This window comes from Myotis daubentonii, chromosome 9, assembly GCF_963259705.1.
Source record: "Myotis daubentonii chromosome 9, mMyoDau2.1, whole genome shotgun sequence".
NCBI classification, from domain to species: Eukaryota; Metazoa; Chordata; class Mammalia; order Chiroptera; family Vespertilionidae; genus Myotis; species Myotis daubentonii.
In genome coordinates this window covers 78,250,992-78,268,107 of record NC_081848.1, presented here as the reverse complement: position 1 = coordinate 78,268,107, position 17,116 = coordinate 78,250,992, and the positions used below count along the sequence as shown (strand labels likewise).

Below are 17,116 nucleotides of genomic sequence, written 5' to 3'. Positions count from 1 at the left end.
TGGGCTCCCTGCTCCCTCCATACTAACTTCCTGTTTCTCTCTCTTGTAGCTAGAGCACATTCAGAAACACATATGGTATATGTAAGTAGCTTTTCCTCCCACTCATCGCCTGCTTTGCCTGTCACTGCAGCCGGAGGGCCTGCTAGGGAAGGCGGGGGGAGGACCCAGCCCAGCGCAGGCCTGCCCCCAGCCTCAGCCCAGCGGTCAGGGACTCCCGGCATGCCTGCGCTGGGCACAGCAGCGTGCAGGAGGTGTGCAGGGGCTGGGACAGGGAGAGAGCAGCAGGACTCAGGGTCCCCAGGAAGGGCTGGGGGGAAGAAGCCTTAGGCCTGCCGAGGTCAGTGACCACTGGTGGTGCCCTGTTGTCCACAGAGGGGGCAAGAACGAGCCTGAGCCAGAGCAGCCCATCCCCCGAAAGGTGCAGATCCGCTCACTGCCCAGCCTGGAGGACATTGACCCCGATGTGCTAGACAGCATGCACTCGCTGGGCTGCTTCCGAGACCGCAACAAGCTGCTGCAGGACCTGCTGTCTGAGGAGTATGTCCCATGTGGGGTCCTGCAGGCAGCAGCGGGGGATGGTGGGCTGTGGGAGGGAATGCTGTGGCCCTGGGACCGCCATCCGGCAGTGGACACCACGCTTGCTGACCCTTCTCGCCCCCCACCCCCGCCCCCAACAGGGAAAACCAGGAGAAGATGATCTATTTCCTCCTCCTGGACCGGAAAGAAAGGTACCCCAGCCACGAGGATGAGGACCTGCCCCCCAGGAACGAAATAGGTACAAAGTCCCAGGGAAGCCTGGCCCCACACCAGCCCTGCCAGATGCAGCAGGCTGCCCGGCCTGACCCCTATCTGCACACAGACCCTCCCCGGAAGCGCGTAGACTCCCCAATGCTGAACCGGCACGGCAAGCGGCGGCCTGAACGCAAGTCCATGGAGGTGCTCAGTGTGACAGACGGCGGCTCTCCGGTGCCTGCTCGGCGGGCCATCGAGATGGCCCAGCACAGCCAGAGGTACGTGCCTCCTGGGGGGACCCAGTGCCCTACTTGCTTGTGCCCTGGCCTGATCAGTGAAGGCACCCCTCCTGAGCTGTGCTGGGCTAACTCATCTCTGCCCCCTGGCCCTGGGGCTGGGCCGGCTGCACTGGGCTGCACAGGCTGAGCTGGGCAGGGCTTTGCTTTGTTGGCCTGGGCTGGTAGGCCACCCTGGACTGGACTGGACTGGGCTGAGCTGGGCTTGACTGGGTTGGGCTGAGTTGGATTGGGCTGACCTGAGGTGGAATAGACTGGATCGTGGTCCAGTTATGCTCAGAGCCAGCAGCCTAGCAGGCTTGTCCCCACTTAACCGCTGGTCCCCTATGGCTGTGCAAGGGGCAAAAATGGAATTTTGGGGGACGATGAGCAGATCTAGGCTGTCCCAACAGATCCCCCTGGAGGAAGCAGACATCCAGGCCCACAGTCACAGCTGTGAGGCCCTTGGCCAATCCTCACCTGGCGCTGTTAGGTTGAGGTTGAATGTTCTTGCCCAGATGGGGGCTTCAGCTGTCTGTCCCTCCGCCCCCCTCCCGGGGAGCACCATGGGTGGTCCAAGCAGCCCCAGCTATCTCTGGTCAGCTGGGTGCTGGGTGCTCGAGCTGGCCAAACCTCCCAAGGAATTTACCATCAAACAGGGGAACCACAGGGCAGCTGGGCCACCATCAAGATTAAACTGGGCTGATGGCCCACAGCCCCCTAGTGGTCCTGGGTCCTCCCAGGGAACCAGCTGGCTCAGCCTCTATCCAGGTCTCCAGACAGCTGTGGCTCTGGCACCAGGTGGGGCAAGGGGAGGAGCAGGGGGAAGGTTTCCTGCTGGCCACACTCCTGCCCAGTACCACACCTGCCCTGCTTGTTGTGGGCATACCTCTGCTCAGCCCAGCTCCCCAAGCCTGGCCCTTGGCTTCTGGCTGGAAACCGGCGGGGCCGGCTGAGTGCTGACCTGGCCCTCCCTGCACCAGCCTCCCCACACCCTCCCACCCCACCTGCCTGGGCCTGGGGTAGGGGCTGGGGGTGGGAGGCCACCCTGCCACGGCTTCTACTCTGCTTCCCAGGCCTGGCTGCCATGGGCTGCTGGGTGCTAGGGTGGGTTGGTGTGACCCAGGCTGATGGTCACCTGAAAGCCCCTTCCTCCCAGCTCCTGGCCTCTGCCTCCTCCTCTGGCCATAGGGTGCTGAGTGACAGTGGGCCTCCTGCTGGGGCTGATGCTGAGTACCCTGCAGGTCACCAGGGGGTGCTGTGCCCCTGGAGCTCTCCTGCTCATGTCCCCTGGCATCTGTGTGCCCTGCGCACAGCTAGGAGCTGTGTGGTCTGGCCTCCAGGCCGTCTGGCGGCGCTGTGGCAGTAACTCTGTTTTCTCGCTTTGTTCCCGCTGTAGTAAAGCAATGTTCAGTAAAAGCCTGGATATCGCTGAAGCCCACCCCCAATTCAGCAAAGAAGACAGGTATACACCCTGCCCACCCGCCCCGCCCCCAGCCCCCCAGGCGACTCGGGCCTGGTGGCAGGGCTGGGCCTGAGGCTCTGGCCTGCTCCCCTTTGGCAAGGGAACCTTCCAGAAGCCGGGGGAAAGGCTGGGTCAGGCCAGGCTGAGGCCCAGGAGGAGTGGGCTACTGGGCGAGGCCAACGGCCAGCCCAAGAGGGGCTGGGAGACCCACTGTGCTCTCCCTGCCCTGGGCCCCTGAGGGGTTGCAGGTGCGAGGCCCCATCTGGCCCACCTTGATGTGGCTGGTGGTGGTTCTGGTTAACCTCCCCTTGGCCAGCGCTGTCCCCTGGGTCCTGGGGCCACCATGCTGCCCACTAGGGCCTGAGTGGAAGTGGCAGCCAGAGGCGGCTCAGCCATCCCGAGCTCATTGCAGCCTCCCAAGTTGATGGCAGGAGGTGTGCTGGTCACACCTGGCCTTTGTGAGCCCCCTGCCCTGCACCTGCAGGGCCCACTGCCTGAGGGTGACATGGTTGGGCCTGCCCCGTGGTCCCCCACAGTCTCGCCGCCCCTGCCTCTGGGGTGCAGGTGTTGTCCTGTCTAGGCAGCCATGGCTCAGTCTCCAGAAGCTGCCTGCTGGGCAGGAGGGCGTGTGGACGGCTCCCACCCCTTCCTCCCCTTGCTGCTCTCTGCTTCCTTGTGCCAAGCCACAAGCTTGCACTGGCTCGGTGGGAGGCCCCAGGCACTGGGCCTCACTGTGGCTGTTGGGGGGCACCAACTGGGACTCAGCATCGGAAAGCTTTGGGCTGGGGAACTGGAGCAGGGTCAGTGCTAAGTGACAGTGGGCCTGGGTCAGGTGGGAGAGTACGACGGTCATGGCCATGGGGCCCCAGCTCACAGGTGCTGGTGGAGTGGCCAGGAGCCAAGGTCTGGCCAGCATGGGCTCCATTCCTCCCCCAGGCCCAGGGGCCAGGCCAAGGTGTGGCAGGCGAGACCTCTCTCCAGGCCATGCTGGCCGGGGTGGGCAGGTGGCAGGGCAGTCCACCATTCCCCTGTCCTTTCCTAGGGCTGCATCAGCCCCCAGTCCCATTCCTTTCCCTAAGGACCGCAGGTGTGGTAAGTCCCTGCAGGCCGTGTCTGCCCCAAGGGGGCACAGCTGTGTGCCTGTCTCAGCTGGGCACCCTGGGTCCAGCTATGCCCAGGCCAGGCCTGCAGGCCCAGTGCAGCCTGTGGTGGAAAAAGATCAGTGTCCACCCCAGCCTCGTCTTGCCCAGGCCCTGGTCATGCAAGTGAGGAGAGGGCCAAGGACTGGCCTGCTGTGGGCAGCTCTGGACCGGGCAGGTGGGCTGTGGGTGCCAAGGGGATGGCTAATGCCCAGCTGGTGGCCCTGGGCCAGAACAGCCTTGGGGGTCAGGTGGTTCCTGGCAGCTGGAGTGTGGAGAGGGGCCTGGCACAGGCTGGGTTCAGTTTCCAGGAATCTGCAACCTTCCTCATCCCTTTGCCCACCTGAGCCCCTGCAGACACTGGAAGAGGGCTCCAAGGCTGCACCATGGGGCTCCGATGGGGTCCCAGAGAGGCTGCAGGGTCTCTCCTGATGAGGACAGGCGGGTTGGGGACAGCAGGACAGTCCTGGGCACCCAGGCCTCCTGTGGGAAGAGAAGCTGTGCGCCTGTGGCCCGTCTCAGCTGAGCCCCGCTCTGCACCTGTGTCCCCAGGTCCCGATCCATCAGCGGCGCTTCCTCAGGCCTGTCCACCAGCCCACTCAGCAGCCCCCGGGTGAGTGACGCCCCCTCCACTCAGGCTCCCAAACCGAAGGTGCTCGGGAGGGGCCGGGCGGCCCTGGAAGAGGCCCTCGCCATTCCCACCTGCTGGGGGCCACGCGTGGTGCTGCTGCTCTGCGGCTCTGGCTGCTCTCGCTAACTGCACGTTTTTTGTTTTGTTTTGTGTGTTTTCTTGTGTGTTACTTGTTTTCTTTCGTGGCAAATGCTCCGCCCCCACATGCCTGCACCCGTGGGTCTTCCTGGGGTTCTGTGTGCATGTGGGTGGGGGGCACGGATGCATGGCTGACTCCTGCATGGTGGACCCGCACTCCACTCCCTGCCCTCGGTGCCTGCCCTGTAGCCTGTTAGGAAGTTTGTGCTGCCTCCCCCTCCCCCTGAACTTCCCTTCGTGGCCTGCACCCTGGCCACCTCCATGGAGCCTGAAGTTTGTCAGAGCGCCTCTCGGCCTGGACACGTCCTCCCTCCACAGGCCGCCCCGCGGCCCAACCCCAAGACCCAAACCTTGCCAAGCAAGGCCAAGCTGACCGACAAGCCTCTGCAGGGCACCAAGTCCAACCCACTCCCAGCCAGCACCCAGGCCCGGCACCCTGTCCCTGGCGGCCTTGGCCCCCAACTGGCCCCGCCCCTGGGGCTGGCCCCTCTGCCTGCCCCCACCCGGCTTCTGCTCACTGGGACTGAACCAAACACTAAATCTGTCCCCACCATACAGGTGACCCCTCACCCCTCTCCAAGGGGCAGTCCCCTCCCTACCCCCAAGGGGACGCCAGTGCACACGCCCAAGGAAAGCCCAGCTGGCACACCCAACCCCACACCGCCATCCAGCCCCAGCGTTGGAGGGGTGCCCTGGAGGACAAGGCTCAATTCCATCAAGAACAGCTTCCTGGGGTCACCTCGCTTCCACCGCCGGAAACTGCAGGGTGAGCTCCGTGACGGCAGGGCACAGGCGATGAGCGGGGCAAGTGGAGCACTGCTCATCCTGGCCAGCGGGGCGAGTGGAGCCAGGCAGGGGTCACCCTACCAAAAGCACTGGATCATTCCCAGGTCTGCTAGACTGGCACAGGCCTAGGCAGCATCACAGATTTCCACTATTTACCAGCCTGCTCAACCTGTGCCTGGGCCTACACAGTGCAGACCTGGCACCCAGTGGGCACAGCCTTGGGAGCCCTCCTGGAACCCTTGCTTCTCCTCAGCCCAGTGGCCTCCTCAGTACGGGTTGCCTGAGGCCCAGGGAGGAGAGATGGCCACTGGGTGGGTATGGACATGATGGTCACGAAGCCCACAGGGTGATGCTCGGAAGCCTGCCCCTGTGTGCTGGGTGCTGAGGGTCAGTTGACAGTGGCTGGCTATCTGGGCTCACCAGCCCCACTGCACAGCCAAGGGGTGAGGCATGGGGCCCAGTGCCAAGGGGCAGTCCCCTCCTCACCTCCAAGGGGATGCCGGGCACACACCCAAGGAGAGCCCAGCCAGACACCCAACACCTGGAGGGACAGCAGGACTGGCTAAAGGCCAGAGCAGGCCTAGCCTGGTTTCAGCACCAGGGGTCAGGACAGCTCCCAATGGCCCAAGGCTCCCAAGGCCCTGACCAGGAAGGCGCCCGTAGACAGTATGTGGGTGCTCCATAGGACCCCCCACGGTGCAGGACCTGTGGGGAGGGCATAGTGGTCACCACACCTTCTCTCTCTGTCCTTCCTGTGCACAGTCCCAACGCCAGAGGAGATGTCCAACCTGACCCCGGAGTCCTCCCCAGAGTAAGTGGCCGTCGGAGCAGGTGGGATCTGTCAACCTCCTGGCTGGTGCTAGGATGCCAAGAGCACGAGGGGGCCGCAGGGTACACTCCCACATAACAGGCCACGGAATCCACAAGGGCTTCCGGCTGAGCATCCCAGCCCACAGGTCCTTCTCCCTGTGGCCCCTGCTGCCACTGGTCCTCTCCTCCACTTCCTGCCTCAGCTACCTCCTCTCCAACGTGCACATCTCGGAGCCTCCTGCACTTTGAACACCAGGCGGGGAGCAGGGCCTAGGATGGTGGGGGAGCCCTTAGGGGACAGTTCAGTTCTCTGAGCCACAGCCTGGGAGAAGGGCCTATGCTGGCTGGAGGCAGTACGGCATAGCCACTCCTCGGAGGCACTGCTGCATACTTGCTGAGCCCTGGCCTCCACACGAGGGAGCCACAGGGGCCCGGCTTGCTCACACTTCAAACACAGCGTCTGCCCTGGATGTGCTGAGCATGGGGAGGCCTCCAGGACTAGTCTGAGGTGCCTGCTACAGGGGTTTCCACCAGGGAAGGGTGCTGGGCAGAGCAGAGCCCAGAAGGTGGCCAGGCGTGTCCGGTTGTAAGGATGGAGGGTCTCAAGGTGAAATCATGTGCAGGCCGAGGAGGGATAGCCAGCGATGGCCTGCAGGAACACGCATATGGCGTGGCCTTGGCCAAGGCCAGGTGCAGAGTGACCCTCGGATCATTGTCACATGAGAGGAAGATGCAGGGGCCGTGGGAGCGATGGGGAAACAGGGCCACCGCCCCCCCACCCTGCAGAAGATCTGCATACGGAAATGCCCCCCACTCAGGGTCTCCAGCCAAGGTCCTGGAGAGACCTGCGCAAGTGCCCGCCCTCCCTGAGGCCTCGGTTCCCTCGTCACCGGGTGGTGGTGTGAACAGGAAATGCAGTGTAGACACAGGGCAGGGCGCGGGGGCTGCGCTGGCAGTGAAGGCAGTGGGGCCAGCTGTCTGAGAGAGAGTTGTCGTCATGGTGTTGTGCATGTGGGTGCAGGTGCGAGCCCGGAGCTGCTGGGTTAGGGGGATTCTGCAGTCCCACTGGTTGCATCCCTTCAGTTGCCAGTCTCTGCTGCCCTGAAAAGCCTTCCCAAACTTGCCTGCAGTGTAACTGCTGGACTTTCAGGGAATTTACAAAATCACACAGTCACGTGCTGCAGCCGATGGCCTGTGCCCCTCCATTCCATTGAGGCCCATGGGGCCTGTCCCTGCCCAAGAGCCTGGTGGGAATGAGCAGGTGCAGGTGTCCCTGGAAGCGGGGTGCAGTGAGCTCCCCAGCGCCTCCTGCACAAGACATACTCCTGGTCCCAGGACATTCCACCTGCAGCTTCTAGGAGCCCTGCATCAGTCAGGGTCCCCGAGGAAACCGAAACCAGGAGGGTGCGGGTGAGTGTGCACATGAATGCTAGCGGGCCTGAGACGGGTCAGCAGGCGGGAAGTAGAGCTTGGGTGATGTCGCAGGCTGGCCTGCAGGACCGCGCTGGTAACAACTACCACGTCGATAAGATGGCTTTCAAGAAGCAACACCCAATGTTGGACCAAACAGGCCAAGTTGACACCTTGAGCTACCGTCACAGGCCTGTCCCCACACACCCTCTATTAGCCTTCCCGCTCAGCCAGGCTTCTTTCAGATCTGGGACTATTCAAACCCCTGGTGTCAAAGTACAAAAAGCCAGTTTTCACTGTAACTCGTCTGCAGAAGGCACGAGCCCCAGCTGTGGGTTCCAGGCCCGGCGTAGTCCTGGGTGCAGCATTGTGCAGCTCAGGCCAGCAGCCCGCACTCGCTCAACATGGCAGACAACCAGGGAGCTGAGGTGGCTGAATGAGGGTGTGGGGTCCTCAATGTCCTCTCTTCACATCTTCTGTTGGGATTCCTGCGCCGGGCTGACGAGGGAGGACAGGGACACTGTTGGCAGGTGGGTTGGTCATTGTCACAGCTGCTGAAGAGTGGCTCTGGACATGGGCAGGAAAAGGGAAGATGTCACACAACCAGGAAAACTATTGGCCATGCCCAGGCCAGTGTAGAGTACCTTGGAGTGCCCTACTAATGCCATGGGGAAGACACTGGGCCTGGCTGCTGCTTCTCATCACTGGACAGGTAGAGTGGTCATGTGTCTACACTATAGCTGCAAGGGAGGCAGCAAGAAGTTGGCCAGGGTTTGCCAGTCATCAATGGCTGCATGACAAACGAATCAAACACACTGCACCGTAAAACGGTGCATGCTTGTCCTCTCAGTGGTCAGGACCAGCCACGCCCACCTGGGTGCTTGACTTTAGGGATGACAGACTGTGGCCTTCATGGCTGCACAGGAGCAGGAGCTGCTGTGGGCCGGATTCAGGTCCCTGTGGGCCTCTCACCAGTTGGTCCGTTTCAACAAAACGGTGAGAGGGGAGTCAGACTTTGTGGCCCGATCTTGGAGATGACTTCCACTTTTCCACATTCTCCTGTCAGAAGCTGGTCACTGGCCCACCCACACCATAGGAAGGGCCACACAGGCGTGAATCCAGGAGGCAGGGTGGTGGATGTCTATCCCACACTGTCACGGGGAGGGCTCCACCTCAGGGGAAGCCCCAGACCAGGTCACAGTGACCAGGTCAGCATTGATGACCAAGGAGGGAGGGTGGCCCTGAGCGCAATGGGGTAAGGGCTCATGTGAGAAGGTGCTGCCAGTCTGGGGCTCTGTGGGCGGCATCCCCGCTCTGCCCAGCAGCCCAGTCCCATGGAGTGGCCTGGGTTGGGGCAGCAAGGAAGCAGGCAGCGAGGGCCACCAGTCCCTGAGGGCGGAGACAAGAAGGGTGGCCTGGGGAAGCTGAGGTTGCCCCTCCTCTGCGCCATGTCTCAGCCATTTATAGCCAAGCAAGGGTGCCTGGCCTGCCCCAATCCCACCCCAGCTCCCGCATGCTCCTGCTCCCCTCACAGCCCCCCCTGGGTGGGGGCCACTTTCCTCAAGGAGGCTGTGGGACTGCCGCACAGCAAATCACCCCAGGGTCATGGTGCCATACCCTTCTGGTTGGGTTCCAGTGGGTGCTGCTGGGCCCAGACAAGGGGGGAGGATGGAGTGTTAGGCCCAGGGCTGTGGGATTAGCAGTAGGGTTATCGAGTGAGGCATGAGTAGAGACAGGGACGAGGCAGGTCGAGGTTAGGATGGTAATATCAGGGTGGGCAGGGGCTCAGGGTCCAGAGCAGGGTGAATCAGAGCTCAGGAGGCAGTCGGGAGGTCAGGATGGTGGGGTCAGGGGCAGGGCAGGCCTGTCCCCGAGGTGTGAGCAGCCCTTCACTCCACCCCGCAGGCTGGCCAAGAAGTCCTGGTTTGGGAACTTCATCAGCCTCGAGAAGGAGGAGCAGATCTTCCTGGTCATCAAGGACAAGCCCCTGAGCTCCATCAAAGCCGACATTGTTCATGCCTTCCTGTCGGTGAGCCTTGTCCCGCCCCAGAGGGCCCATTCACTGGACAGACAGACACTGTCTCCGCCTGCCCCGGGGGTGAAAGGAAGGGGACCGTGGAGGAGCAGGTGTGGGCCAGGCAGGGGCACGTGTGGCTGGCGGGTTGAGGCGTTGACAAAGCAAGCCATGCTGTGACCAGGTCCCAGGCTGGGCTGTGATGGAGGGTGGCACTGGGGACAGGGATATGCCCTGAGGGCTGATGCGCAGGCAGCCTCAATAGAGGGACCTCTGCCGCATCCGGGGGATGTGCCAAGGCCTCGGGAACAGTCCCCAGGGGCCTGTTTCCTGAGTGCCCTCTGCATGCCCCACATGCTGCCGGCCTCCTGCAGCCCCTGCCTCCCACTGAGGCCTATAGTGCTGAGGGGACTACACTGGGCCTTCTATGGGTTCCCTTGTCTTTGCCAAATCACCAGGCACAGGGAGCAGAAAGCCCTGAGGGTTTTCTTCCAGATTCATGCCAGGGGGCCCCAGGATCATAGCTTAGGGGAGATCCCAGGATCACTAGAGGGGGTCTAGCTGCTGCAGCTCCAGCCCCATCACCAGGTGGGCAGAGATTGCCGGGGGTTTCTCTGAGCCCAGTCTCAGCACCCCCTGTCACCAGCTGCTGCCCAGGTTCCCTTAGGGCTATGAGGACAGCAGGTGCTCCTCCCAGAGGTTCAGGGGCCAGGAGAGCCCAGAACCAGGCAGGGGTCAGCCTCACGCTGGACACAGGCACACTGTCCCCTTTGACTCTCCTGTACCCTGCTCTCTTCCTTAGGGCCCAGATCTGGGCCTCTGTCCCCCCTGACCCCACCCTATGATCTCCAGGCCCCTTCTACTGTTCCTGGAGCACCAAGAGTCCCTCCCCGTGGGGCATGGACTCAGCCCCCGCCCTCTAATGCTTCCCAGTATGGCTGGCCCTTCTGACCTCGGGTGCTGGGCATTCCTGGGGGCAGAACCCTCTCTTGGGGGGGACCCTGAGGCAAGATTGCCTGCTGAGTTTGTTGTGACCAGTTTCCTTGGTTGCCCAAAACCCAAATACACAGCGGAGTGGACCAGGTGCAGAGCCTCAGGCACTGTTGTCACTGATGGCCCTGGCCTTGGCCTCAGGTGGCTGTTCTCAGTGCCAATAGAGGCTTCAGCCTTGGTCCCCTGTCCTCACTGCTGCTCTGAGGGTCCCCCTCCAACCTGCATGTTTACTCATCGCTCCTTAGAAAGCCCTGCCCCGGGGTCTCGGTCAGTCCTGCTCTTGGCTCTCATGGCCACATCCCGAGGGCCCTGCTGGTGATGGCCTCCCCATTTCACAGATGAGGCTGGAGGGGCTGGCCTGTGGGTCCCAGTTCAGGAGCTCAGGGTGGGGGCTGGGTCCCTGCTCACACTGAACTGCCACTCTGCAGATTCCCAGTCTCAGCCACAGCGTCATCTCCCAGACCAGCTTTCGGGCCGAGTACAAGGCGACAGGGGGCCCGGCCGTGTTCCAGAAGCCTGTCAAGTTCCAGGTGGACATCACCTACAGCGAGGGTGGGGCAGCACAGAAGGAGAACGGCATCTACTCTGTCACATTCACGCTTCTATCAGGTGAGCTGCTGGGTCCAGGGCACGGGCTCCGGCCACCTCGCCCAGGCTTAACCCGCTGTCTCCCCCAGGCCCAAGCCGCCGCTTCAAGAGGGTCGTGGAGACCATTCAGACACAGCTACTGAGCACACACGACCAGCCCTCCACCCAGCACTTGTCAGGTGAGGCGGCGCTCAGTTCGGCCGCCCTGTGGGCCATCGAGTGGGCGTGGCCCCTCCACCGCCCCCCAGGGAGCAGGGCCTCCCCAGCACAGCGGGCCAGCCCGAGTCTGCACACCCAGGGAGGTAGGGCCCAGCACACCACACTGAAAGGCACCTCTTGTCCACTGTAGAACCCTCCCCGCCAGCGCCAGGACTAAGCTGGGGTGCTGGGCTTAAAGGCCAGAAGGTGGCCACCAGCTACGAGAGTAGCCTCTGACGCTGGCAGGTAAGGTGTCCCACCCCACCGCTGGGGCAAGGAGGGGGCTGCAGTCATGTCCTCTGGCAAGAGCCAGGCTGGCCCTGAGAAGGGTACCCTGTGCCCACTCACATGGCCAGTGGCCAGCTCCCGGCCCTTGACAAGCCGTGCAGGTCCAGAACCCAGGCTGAGTCTCGGGGCACAGGGCAGCCTGGCCCCGGGACCCCTCAGCGAGAGCAGGCCCCGGGAGAGCAGTGGCCAAGGTCCTGCCTGGAGCCATGGCCCCTTGAGATCTCCCTGCAGCAGTGCCCTGTGAGGGCTGTGGCCCTGGAGCCTGACATGTGGTGGGGTTGCTTGCTATCTGCCCTCCCTGAGAAGGCCTGTGACTGTCTGGCTTTGAGCAGGACAAAAGAGGCCTCAGACCCCAGTCAAAGCAAGGGCTCCCCAACTGGGCCTAGAGAAGCCATCCAGGGAAAGTGGCTCCCAGGCCCGAGGGTCATGCCTGGTGGGGGGTGGGCTGCACTGGTATGGGTGTGTGAGCCCTGCGTGAGTCGCCATCTATTGGTGAAGGTGTGCAGTGTGTGTCTGGATGGCGGTGAGGTGCGGGGTTGTCGTGAGGCCTGATCTGACGTTCGGGGCCGCGGGAGCAGAGTGTCCAGCCCTCGTCTGCCTCTCTGAACCCCCTGCAGCCAGCTGGGGCCTCAGTGGGCCCTCCCCCGACCTGTGGTGCTTCTGTGTGGAGTTCTAAAGGCCAGGCCGGCCCAGTGCCCACCCCACCCTGCCATCCTCATTCCATCGTCTGTTTTTCACTGCCCTCCTTTTCTCCCTAACATGTCCCTCAGCACCCTGGCCCTAGCCCAGGTGTGGGCCCGCTCTCCTGGCTGTGGGGGTGGGGAGCAGGCAGGCCAGGTGCCTCTGGCTCCTGAGCTGTTAAGGTCTCCATCTGGAGCAGTGCAATGCTGACAGGGAAACTGAGGCTGGGGAAGAACAGAGCTTGTCCGGGAAGGGGAGCCAAGACCAGGGCCTGGCATGCTTATGTCCAGCAGTCATCTGTGCCTACAGCCATCCCAGAGCAGGGGCCTTGCTGGCCTGGACCAATGAGCTCTGGGCCCTCACCCATCTCCCTCGCCCTCCTTCAGCAAGTTCTCTTCCTAGGGAGCCCAACCTGGTACCTCAGCCCATTCCCTGACCCCATCCCCTGGCCTCCCTCCCACACTGGATGCTCTTGTCCAGCAAGCTCAGTCCCAGGCCATCATGGGAGGTGGGTGGAAAGAGGGACCTTCAACCGCCACGCCGAGTCCTCTGGTGGCCACTCCAACAGGGCCCCCAGCCTGGCCTACAAAGGGGAGGCCCAGAGGGCACACCCCACCTGCGGCGAGGGCTTTGCCAGCACCAACACTCCCAGGCCCAGCAGCAGATGGGAGGGTCAGGGTAGGGTACTGCAGACCTGCAGGGTGAGGACACGTGGGTGGCCAGTGCAGACCATGGCCAAAGTCGTGGGCTTCTCAGCTCCACAGCGTGTCTTGGACCCAGGGCAGGACAGCAGGAGAGGCTCTGGTTGCGGCAGGACCCTCTACTGCCCAGGTGGCCCTCACCTAATGCCTGCACTCTGAGCCCGCCCACTCCCTGCCCTGAGCCTCTGCTTGTCCCTGAGGGGCTGGTGGGAAGCTGTGTTCACATCCCCCTCTCTCCGTTCTGTGCTCCAGACACCACTAACTGTGTGGAGATGATGACGGGGAGGCTTTCCAAGTGTGGTAAGAACCCCCATTGCCTGGGCCTCCCGCCTATCACCCCACCTGCAACCCGCTCCCGGCTGGGTGCTGCGCCTGCCACCCCTGGGGCTGTCCTGGGGTCTGTGTGTAGCTTGGGGCCCAGACACACACGGGACTCAGGGTAGGCCCCTGCACGCCCAGCCTCTTGCCTCTGCCAGGAGCACCCTGTCACTCACCCAAAAGCAGCACAGGCCTGGCCAGGATCAGGGTGGGCCCGGGAGGGACCCGTGTTCAGAGCATGCCCTGAGACCAGCGAGGGTCGCATGTGCAGGCTCTGACCGGGGATCACAATGGACTGCAATCAGGAGCAGGGGCCGCTCCTGCTGGGACCTGTGAGCTACCCAGGCCATATAACACTACCCTCCCACTGTACCTGGCAGGGAGAGGAGGGACCTGGCAGGGCTCAGGTTTAGGAACTAGAGCAAAGGTGCCCCATCAGTGCACTTGGAAAGGGAGCACAGGCCCCAGGTCAGGGTGGTCATCCCATCCTACCCCTTCCTCTTGACCTCAGGACATTCCCACTCTGGCTGCCTGCCCCCCACCCTCCCACACCCAAGCTCTCCATGCCTGTCCATCCATCCTTCCATCTGTCCGTCCGCTGTCTCCACATTGTGTGGCCTGGGCTGGCCAGGGGAGGAGTATGGCGGGCACGTTGGCTCCAGCCTCCCAACCCAGAGCAGACCCCGTGGCCTCCTGCCAAGAGCCAGACGCCCGTCCCAGGCTCCTGCTCCCTGGGGATGTGGAAGCCCTGTCTTTGTGGCTCTGAGTTCAGAGTGGGCCGGCCGGCCAGCAAGGCCACGGAGCTGACATGGGGAGACTCTGAGACTGGTGTCTGAGCTCCGTGTCTGGCTGAGGCCAGGGGAGGCGCTGCACCTGCAAGGCCAGGCCTGGTGAGGGAGGAGGGGTCTCTCCACCTGCCTTGGGTTCCCGCCCCGCAGTTCAGAGGCCTAGAGGTCCCAGCTCGTGTCCCCAAAGCCCCAACCCCTTCTGTGAGCCCCTGGCACAGAGGGCACCCCGCCGGCCGGCCGCCTGCCCACCCTGCTTGCTGTCACCTGTCCCCACCCCCTACGCCCATCTCAGACCTCATCTCGTTGGGTTTTTCTTTCTCTCGACAAGGCCCTTTCGTTCATTTGTTTGTTTGTTCTCTTTCTCTCTCCTTCCCTCCCTTCCTCTTTCTCGCCCCTTTTTTTTCTTTTTTCTTTTCTTTTGTCTTCTGTTCTGTGTACCCAGGCAGCCCATTGAGTAACTTCTTTGACGTAATTAAACAACTTTTTTCAGACGAGAAGAACGGGCAGGCGGCCCAGGCCCCCAGCACGCCCGCCAAGCGGAGTGCCCACAGTCCACTCGGTGACTCGGCGGCCGCTGGCCCTGGCCCTGGAGGGGATGCCGAGTACCCAACGGGCAAGGACACGGCCAAGACGGGGCCACCCGCCGCCCGCCACGAGCAGCCTTAGACACATAGCCCCTCCCCCCCAGCACGGCCCTGACAGTGGCCACCAAGGCTACCGAGCCACCTGCCCGCCCTGAGTGGACCCAGGGCCTCACCCACCTACCCATCTAGACTGGTGTGAAGCGGGGGAGGAAAGGATAGGGGCACCGGGGGCCAGGGCCTGTGGCCGGTCCACCCGTGCCTGCTCTCTCTTTCTCTCGCTGTTTCTCTCTCTGCCTGTCTCTGACAACGTCACTGTTTCCGCTCTGATACCAGGAATTATCCCGAAAAGTTAACATGTCACCTCCACGAGGCCGTCCTCTGGGCTCCGCGCCGGACACCGGCCCGCTGAAGGCAGCTGCCGTGGACCTGCCTCTCCTCTCCTGCTGCTGCGGCGTGCCCGGCGGCGAGGCCCTGCCCACCGCCACTGCCTCCGTCCACCTGCCCGCGTGGCACTCTGCCCGGTTTCTGCTCCGCATGGCCATGGGGAGGAGGACCTGGCTCCGAGGGGAAGCTGCCTCCAGCCTGCCGACAGACTTGCAGTGACTAGAGCCCTCGGCAGGTCCTGTCGCCCAGGCTGCCTCCAGGGCGGGGCCATGGTGGGCGAAGCATCTGAGAGGCGGGCAGAGGGCACTTGCAGCCTCTCCTCAGCCCCTTCCTTCTGCAGCACCCCCTCCCCAGTCCATCGACACCTCGGCACCCACGCTGATGCTAGCTGGCACCCAGTCCCCCCGGCTCGTCGCTGCAGGTGCTCTCGGGCCTGCGTTCCTGTCCTGGCTCGGGTGGAACTGGACCCAGAGGCAGCAGGCTGGCCGAGATCAGTATTATTTATTTGCTGTTTTAACTTATTGAGTTTCTTTACTTCTCTGTTCAGGGAAGGGGCAGCAGCAGCATCTTCCTGCAGTCTGTCTGTCTGTCTGTCTGTCTCGGGCAGGGTGGGTCTGGGCCCAGGTGCCCTGAGGACGCAGCCGATGGGGCACTGGGGGGCAGGCCGGTGGGTGCAGTGCCGGCAAGCTACTGTAAACTTTAAAGAATTCCTGCAAGATATTTTTATAAACTTTTTTTCTTGGTTGTTTTTGGAAAAGGGTGTGGGGGAGGGGAGCCGCTGGGCAGGGCTAGGTTTTGTGTTTGGTTCTTGCTCTTGGTTCTTTCTATATACACACATATATATATTTAAAGAACGGCGCAGGCCACTCTGTCTGCTCTGTCCGTCCTGGGTAGAAGCAACTCCAGTCCCATGGGCGCCACTGCCCAGGGCCCCTCCACCCGGTCCAGGATGGGGACCCTCTTGGTTCTGTGTCCGAGAACAGGGTAGGAGGAAGGCCCTGGGCTGGCCCCCACCCACTCACAGGATGGCAGGGGCACCGCAGAGTTTTTTACTAAAATGACAAAAAGTGAAAAAAAACAAAAAAACAAAAAAAACAACCACATAACCAAGAACAGAGTCAGCGGCGTCCTCTGCAGTGTTTCCTGTGCGGGTGCGGGTGCGGCTGCCCGCTTTCCATCCCCAGCTAATGCTTGCGTTTCTTCCTGTGGGTATGGCCAGCCCGGCGCACAGACCCCGCGGTGTCGAGGGACCGGGCAGCCGGAGGCCGGGAGGGCAGGTCTGATTGCATGCCTTCGCTGTGACGGGTCCACTTTGCTTCTGGTGTCTCCCCGCAGCCCGCCCGCCTGCCCGCCCTCGGTCGAGGATAGATTTTAACGCTTCTGTCCACTGGCCCCACCACAGGCTGGGGCTTCCACATAAGAACTATTACACGCCCGATAACAGCAAAGCCACAGGTACAAGCGGGGGCTTCTCAAGAGGCAGAGGACACCGAAAGCAATATCTCTTCGTCAGCCTTCCTCTTTTGTACTTGGGACACACGCAGACGTCACGGAAACAAACAAGCCCACCCCATGTACCCCTGTCAAATAACTGTGAGCAACTTTAGTTCCGGAACAATAAATTCCTTCAGTAAAGACACTGACACCAGTCTCGGTCCAGGTGGGCGGGGTGGGGACACGGGTGGTCTGGGTTCACCAGCTCGTGTCCCCCACATGTGCTGCCCAGGGCTCTGCAGGGGTGGGTGGTACGGCCTCTGCCTCAGCTGAAGAGGACAGACCCTGTACGGGGGTGGGGGCTGCCCCAGTCTGAGCTGGGTAACCCGCTGGGGTGGGTGGGAGGAGAGGCCCGGGGCACAGGGAAGCCTCACCCAAAGTGAACAAACACCACCCCCTGCTTGACCACGGCCACCCAGACCTCAGGTGTCACCCAGCACGTGGGCTTCTCCTGGAGGATAACCTTTTCAATCCTTTTTTTGGGAAGAAGCAGATGGGGTTCTGTAGCCCAACCCTGGAAGCGAAGGGAGGCAATCCCAGCCACACCCTCAGTGCCCGCCAGCCAGGGATGCAGGTACTTGGATCACATTTCAGCCATCCACCCCTCTGCTACTGCACCAGGAAGGGCAGGCCCAGTCCCATCGCCAGGGCAGCACTTAGGGACCCACTGCACAGCCATGAGACGGGGACAGTACCCTG

The 17,116-nt window shown here is 62.6% G+C and overlaps 1 protein-coding gene across 14 annotated transcripts in view; it reads left to right on the top strand.

Moving 5' to 3' along the window:
* BRSK2 (BR serine/threonine kinase 2) overlaps positions 1-16,566 on the top strand; it is a 50,321-nt gene extending 33,755 nt beyond the window's left edge. For 2 of the 14 annotated variants that reach the window (XM_059709778.1, XM_059709787.1), the window contains 13 exons: positions 50-81; positions 373-537; positions 678-775; positions 860-1,010; positions 2,407-2,472; positions 4,164-4,224; positions 4,939-5,146; positions 5,929-5,977; positions 9,292-9,415; positions 10,822-11,002; positions 11,071-11,160; positions 13,102-13,149; positions 14,398-16,566. In XM_059709778.1, the coding sequence (XP_059565761.1) occupies positions 50-81; positions 373-537; positions 678-775; positions 860-1,010; positions 2,407-2,472; positions 4,164-4,224; positions 4,939-5,146; positions 5,929-5,977; positions 9,292-9,415; positions 10,822-11,002; positions 11,071-11,160; positions 13,102-13,149; positions 14,398-14,621 (1,497 nt within the window). In that variant the 3' untranslated portion in view covers positions 14,622-16,566. Of the gene's footprint in view, positions 1-49; positions 82-372; positions 538-677; positions 776-859; positions 1,011-2,406; positions 2,473-4,163; positions 4,225-4,938; positions 5,147-5,928; positions 5,978-9,291; positions 9,416-10,821; positions 11,003-11,070; positions 11,161-11,330; positions 11,426-13,101; positions 13,150-14,397 lie in introns of all 14 variants that reach the window. The other 12 variants (XR_009454478.1, XR_009454479.1, XR_009454480.1 and 9 more) reach the window with 12 other exon arrangements.
* Positions 16,567-17,116: the final 550 nt, after the last annotated feature.